The sequence below is a fragment of the Enhydra lutris genome, unplaced genomic scaffold (genome assembly GCF_002288905.1).
Source record: "Enhydra lutris kenyoni isolate GAN:26980312 unplaced genomic scaffold, ASM228890v2 scaffoldscaffold40, whole genome shotgun sequence".
In the NCBI taxonomy this organism is placed as follows: Eukaryota; Metazoa; Chordata; class Mammalia; order Carnivora; family Mustelidae; genus Enhydra; species Enhydra lutris.
Window position 1 is genome coordinate 1,413,141 of NW_019154124.1, and position 17,489 is coordinate 1,430,629.

Genomic DNA, 17,489 nt, shown 5'->3' on the forward strand with positions numbered 1-17,489 from the left:
CATGGGCATCCCCTATGAGGGATGGAATAAGTAGACAAAGGAGATTCATCTCTGCACCCAGAGATGTGTTCTACCCCACGGCCAAACGTCCAGATTTCAAGGAGATGTTTATAAAATGGACTGTCTCAGAAAATCTGAGTGTTCTTCTCATGTCGTACCACTGTGTGCTCCAGTCTCTGGCTTCTCTTCTCCGCACAGCAACATTTTCCAGTTACTCCATTGCACCCTGACCCCCAAATCCATTGCACAAAGTTCTTTGGAAATAAAATGATGTGATGAATGCAAAATTTTTTTAAATGTTTCGTGCTCTATACAAACTAAGTGGCATTCATTATTACTCTCATTATCTGAATGTTGGAAGCATTTCCAGGTCTGGCCAGGTGTGTCAGGACAGTTAGAATAGAAGAATGTCTTGCTGGAAGGCTCTCACCCCAGTTCTGAACCTTACCTTTGGAGCTTTAAATTGGATGTGATGACTCCATGCTCAGATTTCTTTCTCTGTTGTTCATTTACAGCAAACGGAGTTGCTATTCCCAGAAGCAATCATTATTCCTTTGGATACCTGGGGCTGGGTTGCTGGCCAGTCACTCCTACCCAGCAGCCAGCACACAGAATCGAGGGACTTCCAGTAGCTCTGCACTAGTAATTTTCGTCTTTGTCCACTCCCAGCTGAGCTGCCATATGTCACTGTGGGTGCCTGGGTTTGTTTGTGTTTCTTTAGTGAAAACGCTTAAGGAAAATGTAGCCCCAGCCCCCATGGAGAAATATTAGCTTATTCACTATTCTTACCTAAAGGGTTTATTTTTTTCCTAAACACCTTGCCAAAAAATAAATATTTGAAGATTGCTCCATTAAGCAGCAATAAGACAGACACAGTCTGATGCCCTTTAGGTAACGAATAACATTAAAAAGAGTTGATGGCAAGGAAAAATGCGTGGGTGGGCTACATAAAAGCTCCTTAGGATGGTGTATGTTGTGATTCACGACTCCCACTGAGGGAAGATTGTCCTACTGGCCTCATTCGTAGAGCTGGTCTTGAAGTTCATGGTGATGTATTTTTATTGTAGTTAAATATAAAAACACGTAACACAAAGTGTACCATCTTACTCATTTTTGAGTGTATAGTTCAGCAGTGTAAGTATATTCACACTGCAGTTGAGTAGATCCCCAGAACTTTCTCATCGTACAAACCCGGAGCTCTCTACCCATTACACCGCGCATGGGTTGTGACTTCTAAGAGCTCCATGTACTCACGGAATGTGAGGAGCTGTCCTCACACACCCAGAGAGACTCAGGCTCGCGCTCTGCCCGGGCGTTGCCCTCCCCCCCCTCCACTGTTTGCACGTCTGCGGAGGTGCAGTCAGAATTCTGGGCACCGAGAGTCCTTCAAAGCAACCCAGCAACGAATGCTCAAGTGCTGGGTCCCAAACTGTTGAGAGTAACTGACAGAGAAAGAGATTCTGGAAACCCTGCTCTTTTCCATCAGCCTTGCTTGGATGGACATCACTGAGAGTGGGTGAGTCAGACAGGCCCAGGGATACTAGACTTGAGGTCTGGGACAAGGAATGTGGGTGGCTCCCTGGTATACCATATTCTTGGGGTACCTGGCCATCTGCCGCAGCTGTGGTTCACTTCCCAGGCCAGTGAGACATCTCTGTCCTCCGCTGTCATGCATGGATGGAATCTTTACCCTGTTAAAGGAATCAGAACTTGTATTTGTTTTCTGGTTGGCGGCATTCTGAAACGTTTCGAGTCCCAAACAGCAGAGATGAGCTAGGAAGCCGAGCCAAAGTATCCCGGTGTTCCCCTACCACTAGACGAACTAACTGGAGGTCTTAGGCAACATTAGAAATTAGCTATTGATTCGATTGGAGCGTGGAACAGCCACATACAGAACTGTCGGACAGTAAATTGATGCGGTTTTAAGCACTAACTCTGTACCTTGTTCCAGCAGCCAGAGAAAACGGGACAACTCAGACAAGGCTGAATGACTATAGTTTGGTTTACTGGTAGGTCTTCAAGGGAGTTAATTAGCCACAGAGGAACCAAATATTTGAGATCTGCAAGGGATAAAGGCATCTGAATGCAGTGATAACTATGTCTTAGATGTACCTCCCTTTCCTGGCATCAAAGAGACAAGTACAGTGTTTGGAATGGAAGCAAAGCCTTCTTAAGTGGGTCAAGTTGCAAGTGGAGATTTGAGGGAAAGGGCGCGATTACGGCGTGTTGATTTTGAGCCTCGTGCTGAGGCAGATACCTCTCCGCCCTCTGAGTGTGCTTTTAAAGCAAGGTGGTCACAGCCTGCGGTTTAGCACTCACAGACGGGAATTCATTTCCAGGAACTCGGCACTTCCATGCCGCGGGGCGTGACCTGGACTAAATTCTCGCGTATCAGGTTGCTCGCCCTGGTCCTTTCCACTTTGGTAAGGATCAGTCCTAGTCCTGACTTTTTTTTTTTTTTAATGTGCTTGAGAGATTTAGCTGAAAAATACATAATTTCACGTGATTTGTTTCCACCTCAGCCTCAGGAATTTCTGATACAGAAAAATGAATAGTTTCACATTTGATGATTGGCCCCCTAGATGTCTTTATGTACTTATTTATTTATCTATTTATTTCAAAAAGAAGCTCATTAAGGACACAGGTTCAGTTGAGCTAAAGGGTTTCTCTATTTTGGACTAGCATTTGCGGTCTCCTCTTGAGAATTAACTCACCTCCTCATGAAGAACCACGGTTTCATTGCGAATAGGCAGTGCTTTCCCGAATGTGTACTTCTGTTTTCACCTACCTTGTGCTTTTTCCCCTGGATCTCTCAAAATAATACTCAGTTTTACAGAATCAGTCCACTTAGGACTGAATGAATATCGAGCATAATGTGCTGAGAAGTGATAACCAAAGTCAGAGGAGGGAAAACTGGGATTTCTGCCTGGGTTCTCAGTCTCCTCCTTCTTACTACATATACCTCAATTGGCACGTATTTCTGTTCTACTTACTAGCGTGTAGAACTCACACAGAGAAGAATATACAGATGCCTTATATTTTTGCTCCCAAACAGTTGCTCCCGATGACCCCAGCAGAAACATAGACGGCGATACCATTATCTTTTCAAATGTTCAAGAAAGATCGAGTGCGGTGTACCAATGCAATGCCTCTAATGAATATGGATATTTACTGGCGAACGCATTTGTAAACGTGCTGGGTAAGCTCTCCCTTTATTAAAGACATGGCAGGTTCAGTTAGTGATTGCTGCTGTTCTCAGCAAAAACGTAGCGAGCCTCTACTGTGTGTGAAGCACAGAGGCCTGGATGCTGCATGGGGTGTAAGAAGATGGGTAAGACACAGACCTTACCCTAAAGGGTTTGGTACTCTGGCCTTCCTGTTCTTTCAGAATGCAACTTTTATAGTGGCCAATTGTTCACTGTAGATGTAATCAAATAGACTGCTCGGTCCACATGGGGTTAGGCTAATTGTTAAGCCCTCAAAAGGAAAATAACACTAATCTGCTATTAGTAACTAAATGTTTTGCTATTCCATCCAAAAAACTGGTAAGTTCAACAATGTCATTCTGATTTTTAAAAAATAAATTCTTACTCGTAACGTTTGGCCTTTATCCTTGCCACATATGTAAATTTATTTATTAATTCTTTTTTTAAAAAGATTTTACTTATTTATTTGACAGAGAGAGACACAGCAAGAGAGGGAACACAAGCAGAGGGAGTGGGAGAGGGAGAAGCAGGCTCCCCGCCTAGCAGGGAGCCTGATGCGGGACTCGAACCCAGGACCCTGGGACCATGACCTGAGCTGAAGGCAGAGGCTTAACAGACTGAGCCACCCAGGCGCCTCTATATATTAATTCTTAATAATACATTTAGAATTATATGGTAGACTCAAGCATCTTCCGAAACATTTGGTGTTTTGTTTTGGTTTTTTGAGTGTAGTTGACACACAATGTTATGCTAGTCAGGTGTACAGCTTAGTGATCTGACAAGTGTACACGTGACCCTTGTCTTCACCACAAGTGTCACTGCTGGCTGTCCTGATACGACACGATTCCAGTGTCATTGACCGCGTTCCTGGTGCCCTGCTTTATTCCCGGGACTTAGCGATTCCATAACTGGAGGTCTGTCTTTCCCACTCCCCTTCAACCATTTGCCCAACTCTTGAACCTGGTCTCTTCTGGTAACCATCATTATTGAGAGCTCCGATCCTGCTTTTTGTTTGTTTATTTATTTATTTATTTATTTATTTATTTTTTAGATTCCACTTATGGGATATGAGTGTAATCACATGGGTTTTGTCTTTCTCCATCTGACTGATTTCAATTATCATAATACTATCTAGTTCATCCGTGTTACCTGAAAGGGAGCAGTCACATCCTTTTTAAGGCTGTGTAGTATCACACACACACACACACACACACACACACACACGCCTTCCTTAATCATTTGTCTATCGATGGACACTGAGGTTACTTCCCTGTCTTCGCGATTGTAAACAATGCCGCAGTAAACGCAGGGGTGTATCTGTCTCTTTGAGTTACTGTTTTTGTTTCCCTGGGTAAATACCCCATAGTGGAATTATTGGGTCAGATGATATTTCTATTTTTAATTTTTTGAGGAAACTCCATGCTGTTTTCCACCATGGCTGCACCAGTTTACATTCCCACCAACAGGGCATGAGGGTTCCTTTTCCTCTACGTCCTCGCCAACACCTGTTGTTTCTTGTCTTCTTGATTTTGCCCATTCTCAGAGGCGTGAGGGGATATCTCGTTGTGGTTTTGATTTGCATTTCCCTGATGATGAGTGATGCAGACCCTTCCTTGTGTCTCTTGGCCATCTGTAGGTCTTTGGAGAAATGTTTATTCAGGTCCTCTGTGTGAAATGGTTGGTTTATGTCAACATTCCATTTCTCATACTGGACAAAACCACCAAAACATCAAATGTATTAAAATCGTATGTGAGACTTGTTTTCGTGATGCAGGGGAATTAAACACCAACTCTTTAAATGTAGCAGACTCCCTTTCGAATGAAATCATAGTCAGGAAGCCAACCAGTCCTTGGCATGTTTCCTTCATGCTCGAAATGGAGGTCAGTGACTCCCACGCCTAGCTGAGCACAATTCCCGTGTTGCTAGGGTTTGGGGACGCAGTTCTGATTTCTGGTTCTGTGTTTCAGGTGTCCACACACTACTGTTTTCTGCCAGCTATGTGCTTGTCACCACTCTTACCCTGGGATGAGGATGGGCCCATCACTTAACAAAGATGTACTCGGCCATTATTTTTGTGCCAGACCCTGACCTAGTTTCTGGGAAGAAAACAATAAAAGTCCCCTTCCCTGCCTGCAAGGGACTCACAGGGTAGTAGGACATCTAGATAAACAAATCATTAAGACTGCATGCCTGAGCAAAATGAGATGTGGGGTATGAGACAGAAGGAGAAAACTTGAATTTCTCCAGCCTGTTGGCTGGTGGCGTCATACCTGACAGAGAACATAGGGGGAGAGACCTATGGGTTATGCGGAATGTGAACTTGAACGGCCTTCGAACGCAGTAAAATACAGGGTGGGCCTAAATGTTGGTTTTATTTTAACATTTACTTCACATTTTTCAACTTTTTTTAGCTGAGCCACCACGAATCCTTACATCTGCAAATACACTCTATCAGGTCATCACAGACAGGCCTGCTTTGCTAGACTGTGCCTTCTTTGGGTCCCCTCTGCCGACCGTTGAGTGGTAAGCCATGGCTCTGTTTGTCTTTAATACTTACATTTGCTAAAGCCTTCAATTTCTCCGACAGCGCAGTTTCCATCGTACTATTATGATTAAATTCACTCATAGAGATGTATTCACTCCTCGCTCCGTGCTGAATACTTCCCCACCTACAATGTATGCAGCCGCACACCTTGTCAGGCACGCTGCGGGGCGGGGTGGGGGGTGGGGGCATGGGAAAGTATATTTAAGGGATCCGGCCAAGCTCGCTCACGTCTTTTCAGTCCTCGCATCAAACCGTCCCCGCTCGGGATTGAGTTTAGCCTGAGCTGGGAGGCACAAGGCGAGCATGGGCAGCCCCTCGGAAGGAAGGAGCGAAAGAAAATTAGAACATTCAGTTACTGGTCGTCCATCAGGGACCAGACATGGAGCCGGGCTCATGTGAGAACCAAACCAGGTGTGGGATTAAGGACAGTCTCCCCAGGTCTCCACTTCAGGGGCAGAGAGGAGAAGCATGGTGGTTGGGCAGCTGGTGTCCTAGTGAGGTCGCGGGGTTCCAATTTAGCTTAGGTTGACTTTGCCTGACGGTTTTATCCATCCCCTTCTGTCTGACAGTGACCAGGAAGCTGAGCAGACGCATACTTTACGTGCATGCGTGGTTGGTTTTCTCCCCTGAATATTTTCCTATTCATATGAATCAAAAATCTCTTTAGAATTCAAATCAAACATCTTCATATCGAGTTGGCTTTAGAACTGTGGCCTGCAGATGGACTTACGAATATGTCCCAGGAGGAAGAAAAAGGCTGTAAAGATCTTTTTGCCTGTTTTATCACCCATGTGGAGATAGAATGGGTAATAATGTGTGTATTAAATATGAATTTGATACAGAAAATTATAATTGAAGTATTTCATATTGTCATCCTAATGCTTCAAGCACCATTTCTTTTTTTTTAAATTTTTTAGAAGAATTTTTTAATTAACTTATAATGTGTTATTTGCTTCAGGGATACAGGTCTGTGAATCATCAGTCTTACACACTTCACAGCACTCACCATAGCACATACCCTCCCCAATGTCCATCACCCAGCCACCCTATCTCTACCTCCCCACCCCCAGCCCCCAGCAACCCTCAGTTTGCTTCCTGAGATTAAGAGTCTCTTATGGTTTGTCTCCCTCCCTGGTCCCATCTTGTTTCATCCTCCCCCCATCCCCCACGACCCCCCCCCCCCGCCTCTCAAATTCCTCATATCAGAGAGATCATATGATAATTCTCTTTCTCTGATTGACTTATTTCATCAAGCACCATTTCTTATGAAATGTCCCAGTTTTACCTCCTGCCTTCCGTGGATCCCACTGACTTACAGGCATCCAATCTGGGCGGTCTTTTGCAGATTCTAATGTCTCTGAACTTGATACCATGACGCAAATGACCGTGTGTTGATCTCCAATGTGGCATTCTATGTCTGACTTCAAATTACGATTTTTTTTCTATTCCCACTGTGATAATTTCTGTAATGAAGGTTCAAGGGAGCTAAAGGTAGTGCCCTTCGTGAAGATATTTATGTTTTGCATGAAAATGGCACTTTGGAAATTCCTGTGGCCCAAAAGGACAGTACGGGAACTTACACATGTGTTGCAAGGAATAAATTAGGAATGGCAAAGAATGAAGTTCACTTAGAAATCAAAGGTAAGGTGGAGATGACAAAGTTCTTTCAGGTATGACGTGACTTTGAGCAAATTCCTCAACTTTGGCAACGGATAACAATAGCTAAATTTCAGATGCAACAAGGATCATTAAACAGCCGGAATATGCAGTTGTGCAAAGAGGGGGCACGGTGTCCTTCGAATGCAAAGTGAAACACGATCACACCTTAATCCCCACCATCACGTGGCTGAAGGACAGCGGTGAGCTGCCCAATGACGGAAGGTATTTGAAGACCATTACTTTTTTTTTTTAAGATTTTATTTTATTTTAAAATAAAAAGATTTTATTTTTATTTTATTTTCTTTATTTGACACAGAAAGAGAGAGACAGTGAGAGAGGGAACACAAGCAGGGGCAGTGGGAGAGGGAGAAGCAGGCTTCCCACTGAGCAGGGAGCCTGATGCAGGGCTCGATCCCAGGACCTTGGGATCATGACCTGAGCCAAAGGCAGACGCTTAACAACTGAGCCACCTAGGCTCCCCTTGAAGATCATTTCTTTCCTTTCTCCTCTCTGCCTCTTTGAACTGCTCAGAACTAAAGGTTTATTGTAGAGTGACTTTTTGGTGGTGTTTTTAAAGTTTGTGAAATCTGGTCTCCCCACCCCCCCCCAAAAGTGCATTTTCTCCCAAATGTGCGGACCTAAAAAGGTATCAAGTTATTGAAATCAGACCCTGAGAATGTTTGTCTGTCTTTGTGTGCTGGGCTCCTATGTAATTCAGGATGGGAAAAAAACCTTTCAGGCCTTGGATGACTTCCATTGTTTTCTACCTTGTACAGTGAAGTCTCGACAGATGTTTTCATTACCATTCTACAAATAAGCAGAAATGCGATCGCTTTAATCAGCAGAGTGCACCTAAATCCTTGTCGGTATTTTAAAGGACACTGGTTTTCATTCAAATAGGGAATTTTCTTTTGATCACTTAAAGCCAGTAGAAAGGGGGCGGGGGAGACAGGTAAAAGTGTAAAAGAGCGTAGACATGTTACGGTCCTTGAACTTGGAATGGAAGAAAAGGCTGGGTGAAGCCTCAGTTTGAAGGAATAGGTATGGAGCGCACTGCAGGAAGCTTAACGGTCACGGAGGCTACCAACATCGCCCCCTAGTGGAAGGAATGCCCTGTGTTGGTGGAAATGGCCCCTGTGGTTTGCTTGCAAGTGTGCCTAAGCAGTGCGTGTAGCTTAACGACCCCTAAACAAAACAAAACAAAACAAAACAAAAAACAACTATGTGACCTTCTCCTCTATACCGAGGACTTCCATCTAATTCTATGCTTCCCACTGGCCAGGCTTTTTTTTTTTTTTTTTAAGATTTTATTTATTTACTTGAGGGAGAATGGGAGAGAGCACAAGCAGAGAGAGAGGGAACAGCAAGGGGGAAGAAGAAGCAGGCTCCCCGCTGAGCAGGGGGCAGGAGGTGGACCCTGAGATCATGACCTGAGCTGAAGGCAGATGCTTAACCGACTGAACCACCCAGGTGCCCCCCAGCTGGCCAGTTTTATTTGTAGCATCAGAGCTGGTAACGATGAAAAGGAAATAGGAAGAAATGACCGTGGAGTGAAGGTGGCTAAAGCTTTAACTTGGAAATTCCCTGCAAAGACAGTGAATGATTTACGCATCCTCATTAAAATCATGCACGAATCCTATTTACATGGATTTTTGACCTACTGAGTAATTTCTCATGCTGGCTAGTGACCCCTAGAGAAATCTCCGTGGTGCTTGCCGATCTAAATCATCCTGTTGCTTGTGATAAAGTCGATAATATTCTTTGCATTCACTTTCTCCCATGAGAGATTATGCATGCGGCCAAAATGACACAAAATTTCCACAGTCAGTGATAAATTATTTTAAAATAAACACTTTGTTAGAAATGGAGCTGGATGAGTGCTGTTCAGATGTTTCTTAGCAGCAGAAGCCACAGGAAAGCCTACTGGTGAGGGTGACTACAGCTTCCCCTACCCCTCTCTCAAGGTGCCCCTCTGGTCTTCAGGGAAGATCCTAACCTTCCAAGGGCATGCTTAAAATGACTTGACATCCCTTCTAACCCAAGCTTCTAGTCCATTCTGATTGTCTTCCAGCTTTCATCATGATCGAAGTGAGACGTATTTTTTTGGATTTCTGCTCTAACGAGCCACAAATGTTTGTCCTCTCTCTCTCTGTTTCGAATTCACAGAGTTTCTTTCATGCCAGGAAAGCAAGCATCCGTCACCTGTGGTCAGGTGTCCGTTTCAGCTGCTCTGAACCTGTTCTCTTGACAGGTTCACTGTGGACAAAGACCACTTGGTGGTGGCTGATGTATGGGACAACGATGGTGGGACCTACACGTGTGTGGCCAACACAACTCTCGACAACGTTTCTGCCAGTGCCGTGCTGAGCGTTGTTGGTAAGAATGCATGCACCCAGCACCCTGGCTGCCTTGTGTTAGGTCAGAAAGAAAACCATCCAGAGTAAATGTTTGCTTGTTACAGTTCCACAGTTTTGTAGGGGAGTTAAATACCTGCATTTTTCTTCTTTGTGAGATGCCTTTGAGGCAGTTATTTCAGTGTCAATATACTATTATAGCAGCGCTGGAATAAAATGATGGCTGTGCGTAATAGTGATATTTTTTATAAGAAAATCGGGAGAAATAGCGTACTTTGATTAAAGATTGAAGGATTCCCCCAACCCCCACCAAATTGTTACTGCATGTTTATCAATGCCGTGTCCCACAACTAAGCTTACAGCTTGGTTTTAGAATCCTAATAACAGTCGGTCTTTGTCTTCTTGTGCTATCTTATATCTTTCCATGACTAATTTTGATTAAAATCCTTTATATTAATGTCCTTTCTAGCTCCTACTCCAACTCCAGCTCCTACTTACGGTAAACTAATATGAGTCTTCTTTCTCTGTTTTCTGTCAAACACGTTCATATGTGCAAAAAGAAAAAAAAAATTCAATTCTTCTCTTTTCTCTACCATATCACTGATTGTGTTGCCTTAAGGACGAGGGCTCTGTCCAGCGTTCGGTTCTGTTGCTCATTTACCGCCATAAATCATTTCTTCATTAGAGCTCGGGAATGTTTCACCGAGTGCAGTACCACTCATTGCTAAATATTTCATGTGTTATTATAAAGTCATTTCTATTGATAAAAGTCCTCTTTGGTATAATTTCCTGGTATAGCATCGTGCTTTTTTCAAAAGCTGTCCTCCACGGTTTCCAAAATTTAAAAAAAAAAAAATCTCAAAGATCATTCCACAGAGTAGTTTTTAATTTTAGTCTATTAAAAGTTGTCTTGGAAACATAAACGTTTGGGGATTCCATTTTCCATAAATTAACATAGGAAAACAATGGATGTTTAGAACATGTGGCCTTTGTATTAGAGATAAACAACTCATTGCATTAAAAAAACATAAATCACTAAAGGAGGGCACTTCCAGGTTGTGTGATTTTTCTGAGCCTGGAAAATAAAGCAGAAATTATTTCCAGAACTCTTTTTGACTAAAGAACCCTCATCTTTATTCAGCTTGTAAGTACAAAAATTAAAATAAATTTTATGGTATAAAACTCAGCTGGATTTTACATGGCATCATTAGTCAGGGTATAGAAGAGCTGTCCCTTGGTAGACATTTACTCTTTCTTTACTGATAGGGAAGAAGTGCCCGTATTTTCATATGGGCTCTGGTTCCCTAAGAGCCACAATCACTCCCAAGAGCAAGGTCAGGAAAGAGCCCAGAGGGAAATGTTAACTCTCTGGATCTCAGACGTACCATTAGAAGAGGCAGACATGCTCCTGGGACACCTTTATCCCAATAGGTGTCTGTCCCCTAGTGTTCTCTGAGAATAAACACGCCATGTCCCCATGTGCCCTTCCGACTGTTGTACTGAGCATCTGCATGAGGGGTACATGCTGAGGGATACTCAGTCTTAGAATTCACCCAAAAATAGAAATGTTCTCCAGGAGCTCCAAAATCTGTAATTGCACGCATTTCAGAAAGAATGAAGTCTTCTTGAGCAGTACATTATATTTGCCTGTATCGGTCTTCTGGCATTTGCTATTCTCTGTCTCTCATTTATTAGAAATAAAGCTTCAGTATTATTTCTTCTGTCTGCGCTCCTTCATGTCTTGAGAAGACACATTGAGGGTGCTGGTGAACCACGCGTGCCCACCTCACTGGTTTTGGTCACAAGGGATTTGGTTTCATTTGAAAAAGGAACAAGCAGAACTCATTGATGGTTTGTCTTGGGTGTGCTCGTGTGTCCCCAGCAACCTCAGTGTCTCCCGTTTCATTTCAGATGCATGCTCATTGCCCATTAAAAGTGTGCTGTGTCTTTAAGATGCTCCCCCCCCGACCCCCGCACCCCTGTGAAGAGTATCATTAGGAAGTATCATAAGGATGGATGGTTAACTGTGGTGTGTGTGTTCCATCTACAGATGTCCCAAATCCTCCCTTTGATTTAGAGTTGACAGATCAACTCGACAAAAGTGTTCAGCTGTCGTGGACGCCAGGCAACGACAACAACAGCCCTATCACAAGTACGTCATAGCCTTGTCTTGGTCACTGATAAATTTCAGGACCATTTCCGAAGCACTTTATCACATGCAATTGAAAGTCCTTACAGAGAGATTTTCTGACATTCTCTGTTTCATTACTAGCAGAACAAAAACGTTGATCTATCGCGGTCTACTCTTCGGAGCCTGAGTTATTCCCAGTTACAGCCTCTGGGATAAGACACCACTTAGTTGCCAAAGATGTTAACTAAGCAAATACACTTGCATTTTCTGTATGCGATCGGTCAGAATCACCTTAAATCTCCACCATAGTTGGATGACTCATTGTGAGCTATTCATTTTGCCCATTAATGCGGGAGGAACTGGCACCGTTCTGCCAGCGTGTATGTTAGGAAACTGAGATTTGGTGACTAAAGTGATTTTGCGGACCCACAATTGGTCACAGAGGTGGATGTGGACAGTAGGTATGTTACCTTCCAAGGTGGGCCTCTTTCCTCCCATCAGCCCCTGTGAAAAGAGGCACATTCCACAGTTTCCGCTCCTGGCCATCAGGATGCTAGCCTAGGGAACAGAGTCGGGGGAGGGGCGCCACCGTAAGGATGCTGGAAGAGCTCCATATAATTAGACTCCCGAGGTGCTTAGGTGTTTGAAAACTGAAAAGCTACTTGAGAGAGTATCACATGCCTGTAATATATTATGAGCTCATTCCTGTGCTGCAGGGAAGATACATTCTGAGAAATAGCTTAGAGAAAGAAGCTACTCTACTTTCTGACGAGTACCTCAGATTACTCCAAAGTGATATGTGTGTTCGTTTTTTGCACCCACAGGCAAAGTGGAATACTTCCACTGAAATTCAACAAAAACCTCCTCTCCATCTTGTGTTATTAAGAGGTGTTCTTTCCTCAACAGCGTTTTCAGTCCTTGATCAGAACCCTCATTCATTTGTGCTGAATCTTCCAGTCAATTCAATATAATAGCCAGATTTAGCTGGTTAGGATGTGTCGAGACTCTTTGTACCTATACTAAAATGATACCATTAGATTGCAAAGCATTTCTACTCATTCATTCATTCATTCAACAGATATTTACGGAATGCCTATTATGTAGCAGGCATTGTTCTAAAACAAAACAGTCAAAACTCTCTGCCCATATGGAGCTTATATTTGAGCTGAGGCCACAAATAAAATAAAATTAATAATAATATATTATGCTGTTGTCTATAACATCAGTGTATGTGGGTACATATGTAAAACGCTGTACACATTGTAAATGCATATGTATGTATAGAACACACACACACTGCTCAGATCTCCCTTCAGAAGAGAACCCTCCACAAGGAGTGCTCACAGCAGGCTCCTTCTGCGGCACCTTTCAGAAGGATCTGCTCAGTGTGCACATGAGACCACGCTCTTCCTGAGCTCCTGCAGCTACCAAGGGCTGGAGTTTAAGCTGGGCAGGCCTTGGAGGCCATTGTCAGGGTTGGAAGTCACTGGAGGGATTTAAATAGAGGAGTGATTAATGGATCACTCTGGCTATTCTATTGAAAATGGTCTAGGGCACCTGGCTGGCGCAGTCAGTTGAGTGTCAGACTCTTGGTTTCGGTTCAGGTCATGATCTCAGGGTTGTGAGATCGAGCCCCAAGTTGGGCTCTGCGCTGAGTGCAGAGTCTGCTTGAGATTCTCTCTCCCCCTTCCCTTTCCCCTCCCGCTCATGCGCACTGTCTCTCTCCCAAATAAGTAAGTAAATGTTTAAAAAAAAAACAAAACAAAAATAGTCTCTAGAAGAACAAGAGGGGAACAGGGAGACTGGGTAGGACCACAGTTCTCTGTGAAGTATCTTAGCAAACTCACAAGGGTGAGTTTGGACATGTTTACAGTTTTTGACTTTTAAATGCTGATGTTTAAAAAACAGTCACCTCTGCCAGACGCCACATGAAATACAAGCTCGAGGCAATTTTCCGCTCCCACATGCTCTTGTGGTACTGTATGGAGATGATGCCATTCCTGCAAAGCCTTTGCTATGGTAAAAAGCAAGGACCACGTGAAAATCAGTGTGTGACAGGGAGTGGGGAACGTGGTGTCCAATCTCTTCACGAGGTTCGAGAAGCCGTGCAGTGCCAAAGAGGTCGTAAGTTGTGAAGCATGAGTATTTATTAAGTTGTATGGACCTAACTACTTACATGGAAATGTTAGATATTTCTTTTGGCCTAAGGGAACCATGAAGAAAATTACTGAGACACTGAGAAAATCTGGGAACTCATGAGTTAGGAGGCTTTGCAGTGATTCACACGAGAGACAGAGAACAGTGGCTTGGCATAGGGTCGACAGGGATGGAGGTACCTCGCTCGCCTGTGGTCAGATTTTGTGTGTTCTAAAGGTACAGCCAACAAAACTCCAGAGAGTATGAATCAAAGTGGGGCTCCAAGACGGGACTCGAGCTACTTAGCTTTGAAGCACTGCAATACAGAGCATTCTACTTTGTCTTTGTGTCTGTGATTCACATCACCACCCATGGGCACGTTATAGGCAATTAGTAAATATCTAAATACCTAAATATCTAAATACCTGGTTTGTTTAACCACGGTAAAACAGGTACATGCCACAAATTTTTAGTAGATGCAAAAGGCATGCCCTGAAAAGTAAGTCTTCCTCCCACTTCTCACTCCCATTTTCTCCAAGACCCCAGTGCTGTCAGACATGTACTCTGGGACGAGTACATGTATATTCAAGCGTACAGATAGGTGTGTACGATACAGTCCATCTTTGTCCTCTTACCCAAGTGTTCTACACTGTTCTATACCCTACTTGGTTACACTGAACAATGAAGCTCAGAAATCTTTCCATTTCAGAGGCATATGGGGGAGCCCCCTTCAGTTTTTACAGCTGCAGGATATCCCACTGTGTGGATACACCATAATTTATGTGATCAGTGTTCTGGTGATGAACACTTACGTGGCTGGCAATTAGCTTGTTTCAGCTGCAAACAGTGCTGTAATGTGCATCTTCCTCCTGTGCCTCTGAGCGTATGCATGAGCACATGTATTCAAAATACATTGGTAAGAGTATCATTCCTCAGTCAAAGGCTATCTGAGTTGACTATCGTGAGATGTTCTAAATTGTCCTCTATAGAAGTTGTATTGATTTACGCTTCCCAGAAAGAGAGTAGGAGAATGCTTGTTTCTCTGTGTAATAGTCAACAAGGTATGTTAAATTTTTGATTGCTGCTTTGATTGTCTGTTTAATGAAAGTAGTATCTCACGGTCTTTAATTTCTCCTGTTATTAAAAAACACAATAAACAAACAAACAAAAAATCCTGACCATGTTTTCATATATTGAAACTTTCCTAAGGATCTGGAGACCACATCTAAATAGAATTTTAGCAATGAATTTTGGAACACTGAAAAAATTAAAATAAAATGAAATTCAAAAAAATAAAAAATAAAAAAATTAAAATAGAGTTTTAAGTAACTCAACTCAGCATTCCAGAGAAAGAACACTAAATATTACAGGCATGCTTAAATACTGAGGATACTGATGGAACTCTTTTTTTTTTTCTTAAGATTTTATTTATTTATTTGACAGAGGGAGATCACAAGTAGGCAGAGAGGCAGGCAGAGAGAAAGAGGAGGAAGCAGGCTCCACGCTAAGCAGAGAGCCTGACGCGGGGTTCGATCCCAGGACCCTGAGATCATGACCTGAGCCGAAGGCAGAGGCTTAACCCACTGAGCCACCCAGGCGCCCCGATAGATACTGATAGAACTCTTAAATCAAAATGCTCTTATAGAATTTTTCTTGAAGGTGAAATATCTCATGTTTGGCCACTCCTGTTAGATCGTTGCGTTCGGTATCCTCGAACCTGCCCTCAGTGGCTGACCTCACTGTCTTGGTTTGTGTGTGTGTGTGTGTCATGGCCAGAATTCATCATTGAATATGAAGATGCAATGCACGAGGCGGGGCTGTGGCACCACCAAACCGAGGTTTCTGGAATGCAGACCACAGCCCAGCTGAAGCTGTCGCCTTACGTGAACTACTCCTTCCGAGTGATGGCCGTGAACAGCCTCGGGAGGAGCCTGCCCAGTGAGGCATCTGAACAGTATCTGACTAAAGCCGCAGGTAAAGCGGGGCTTCTGTGACAGGAAATGAAATAGAGACGTTTTCCACTGTTTAGAGAAAAGACCGAAACTTACACACATGTGGCTGCTTAACTTCCAGAACCTGATACAAATCCCACAGCTGTGGAAGGACTAGGATCTGAGCCTGATAATTTGGTGATCACCTGGAAGGTGAGCTCAGCATGAAGCCTTCAGCTTTCCTCAGCTTACCTTAGAGTCGGCGGGGGGGGGGGGCTGTTTTTAAACACTGTGTGTATTGGGGCATCTGGATGGCTCAGTCAGTGAAGCGTCTGACTCTTGATTTCGGCTCAAGTCATGGTTTCAAGGACATGATCAAGCCCTGCATTGGGGGCTGCTTGGGGATTCTCCCTCTCCCTCTGTCCTCCATCCCCCCCCCCAACACTTGCATGCTCGCTCTCTCGCTCTCTCTTTCCAAACAAACAATGTCTGTATTAAAATCCCATTTCATCCATTTTGGGGAAAAATATACATTACATATCTTTCTTTAAGAGACCTTATTTTGTCACAGTTAAAAGCTTGATGCTTGGAGCCCAAATGAATGAGTGCAAATCCCAGCTTTGCCACTTACTGTGTGACTTTTAAGTCAGTTGCTTAATACCAACATTATGTATCCATATGATGGGACTAGTCATAGAACCAATCTCACACAATTAAAGGAATTAATGCATATAAGGCCCTTAGAACAGTGCCTAGCACATATATTAAAAAACGCTAGCTGGTATTATCATCATTTTAGAGAACCTTCTAGAAGACATGTACCAAGTTATTCCAAGTAGTCAACTTCTTTTGCTGCTTCTGCTTCTCTCTCTTTCTCTCCTTTTTCTGGTTTATCTGTATTTTCTGGATTTGGAAAATTAACATATATTCACATTTGCAATTTTAAAACTTATTTTAAGAAACCTATGCATGCACATTTATATGCATACATACTTGTACACGTTTAGATACATACAGATGTGTAAAGCAGGATAGACTGACAAACCAACTTTTTTTAAGATTTTATTTTTAAGTAATCTCTACTAGACCCACCGTGGGGCTCGAATCCACAACCCTGAGATCAAAAGTAGCAAAGTAGCACGCTCCTCCAACTTATTATTGGACATCCTGACAAGCAAACTGACAAGCCAACTTATTATTTTTTTTTTTTAAAGATTGTATTTATTTATTTTTTTGACAGACAGAGATCACAAGTAGGCAGAGAGGCAGGCAGAGAGAGAGGAGGAAGCAGGCTCCCCGCAGAGCAGAGAGCCCGATGCGGGGCTCGATCCCAGGACCCCGGGACCATGACCCGAGCCGAAGGCAGAGGCTTTAACCCACTGAGCCACCCAGGCGCCATTATTTTTTTAAATAAAGAAAGAAGCAGGGGCGCCTGGGTGCTCAGTGGGTTAAAGCCTCTGCCTTTGGCTCAGGTCACCATCTCAGGGTCCTGGGATCGAGCCCTGCATCGGGTTCTCTGCTCAGCA

The 17,489-nt window shown here is 43.5% G+C and overlaps 1 protein-coding gene across 2 annotated transcripts in view; it reads left to right on the plus strand.

Annotated features, from left to right (window-relative positions):
* Nucleotides 1-17,489, plus strand: part of LOC111155259 (neuronal cell adhesion molecule) — a 287,921-nt gene that overhangs the window by 238,512 nt on the left and 31,920 nt on the right. The window contains exons 14-22 of one of the 2 annotated variants that reach the window (XM_022515369.1): nt 3,056-3,199; nt 5,619-5,730; nt 7,227-7,393; nt 7,486-7,633; nt 9,663-9,787; nt 10,235-10,264; nt 11,816-11,917; nt 15,809-16,006; nt 16,106-16,176. In XM_022515369.1, the coding sequence (XP_022371077.1) occupies nt 3,056-3,199; nt 5,619-5,730; nt 7,227-7,393; nt 7,486-7,633; nt 9,663-9,787; nt 10,235-10,264; nt 11,816-11,917; nt 15,809-16,006; nt 16,106-16,176 (1,097 nt within the window). The remainder of the gene's footprint in view (nt 1-3,055; nt 3,200-5,618; nt 5,731-7,226; nt 7,394-7,485; nt 7,634-9,662; nt 9,788-10,234; nt 10,265-11,815; nt 11,918-15,808; nt 16,007-16,105; nt 16,177-17,489) is intronic. The other variant, XM_022515370.1, reaches the window with a different exon arrangement.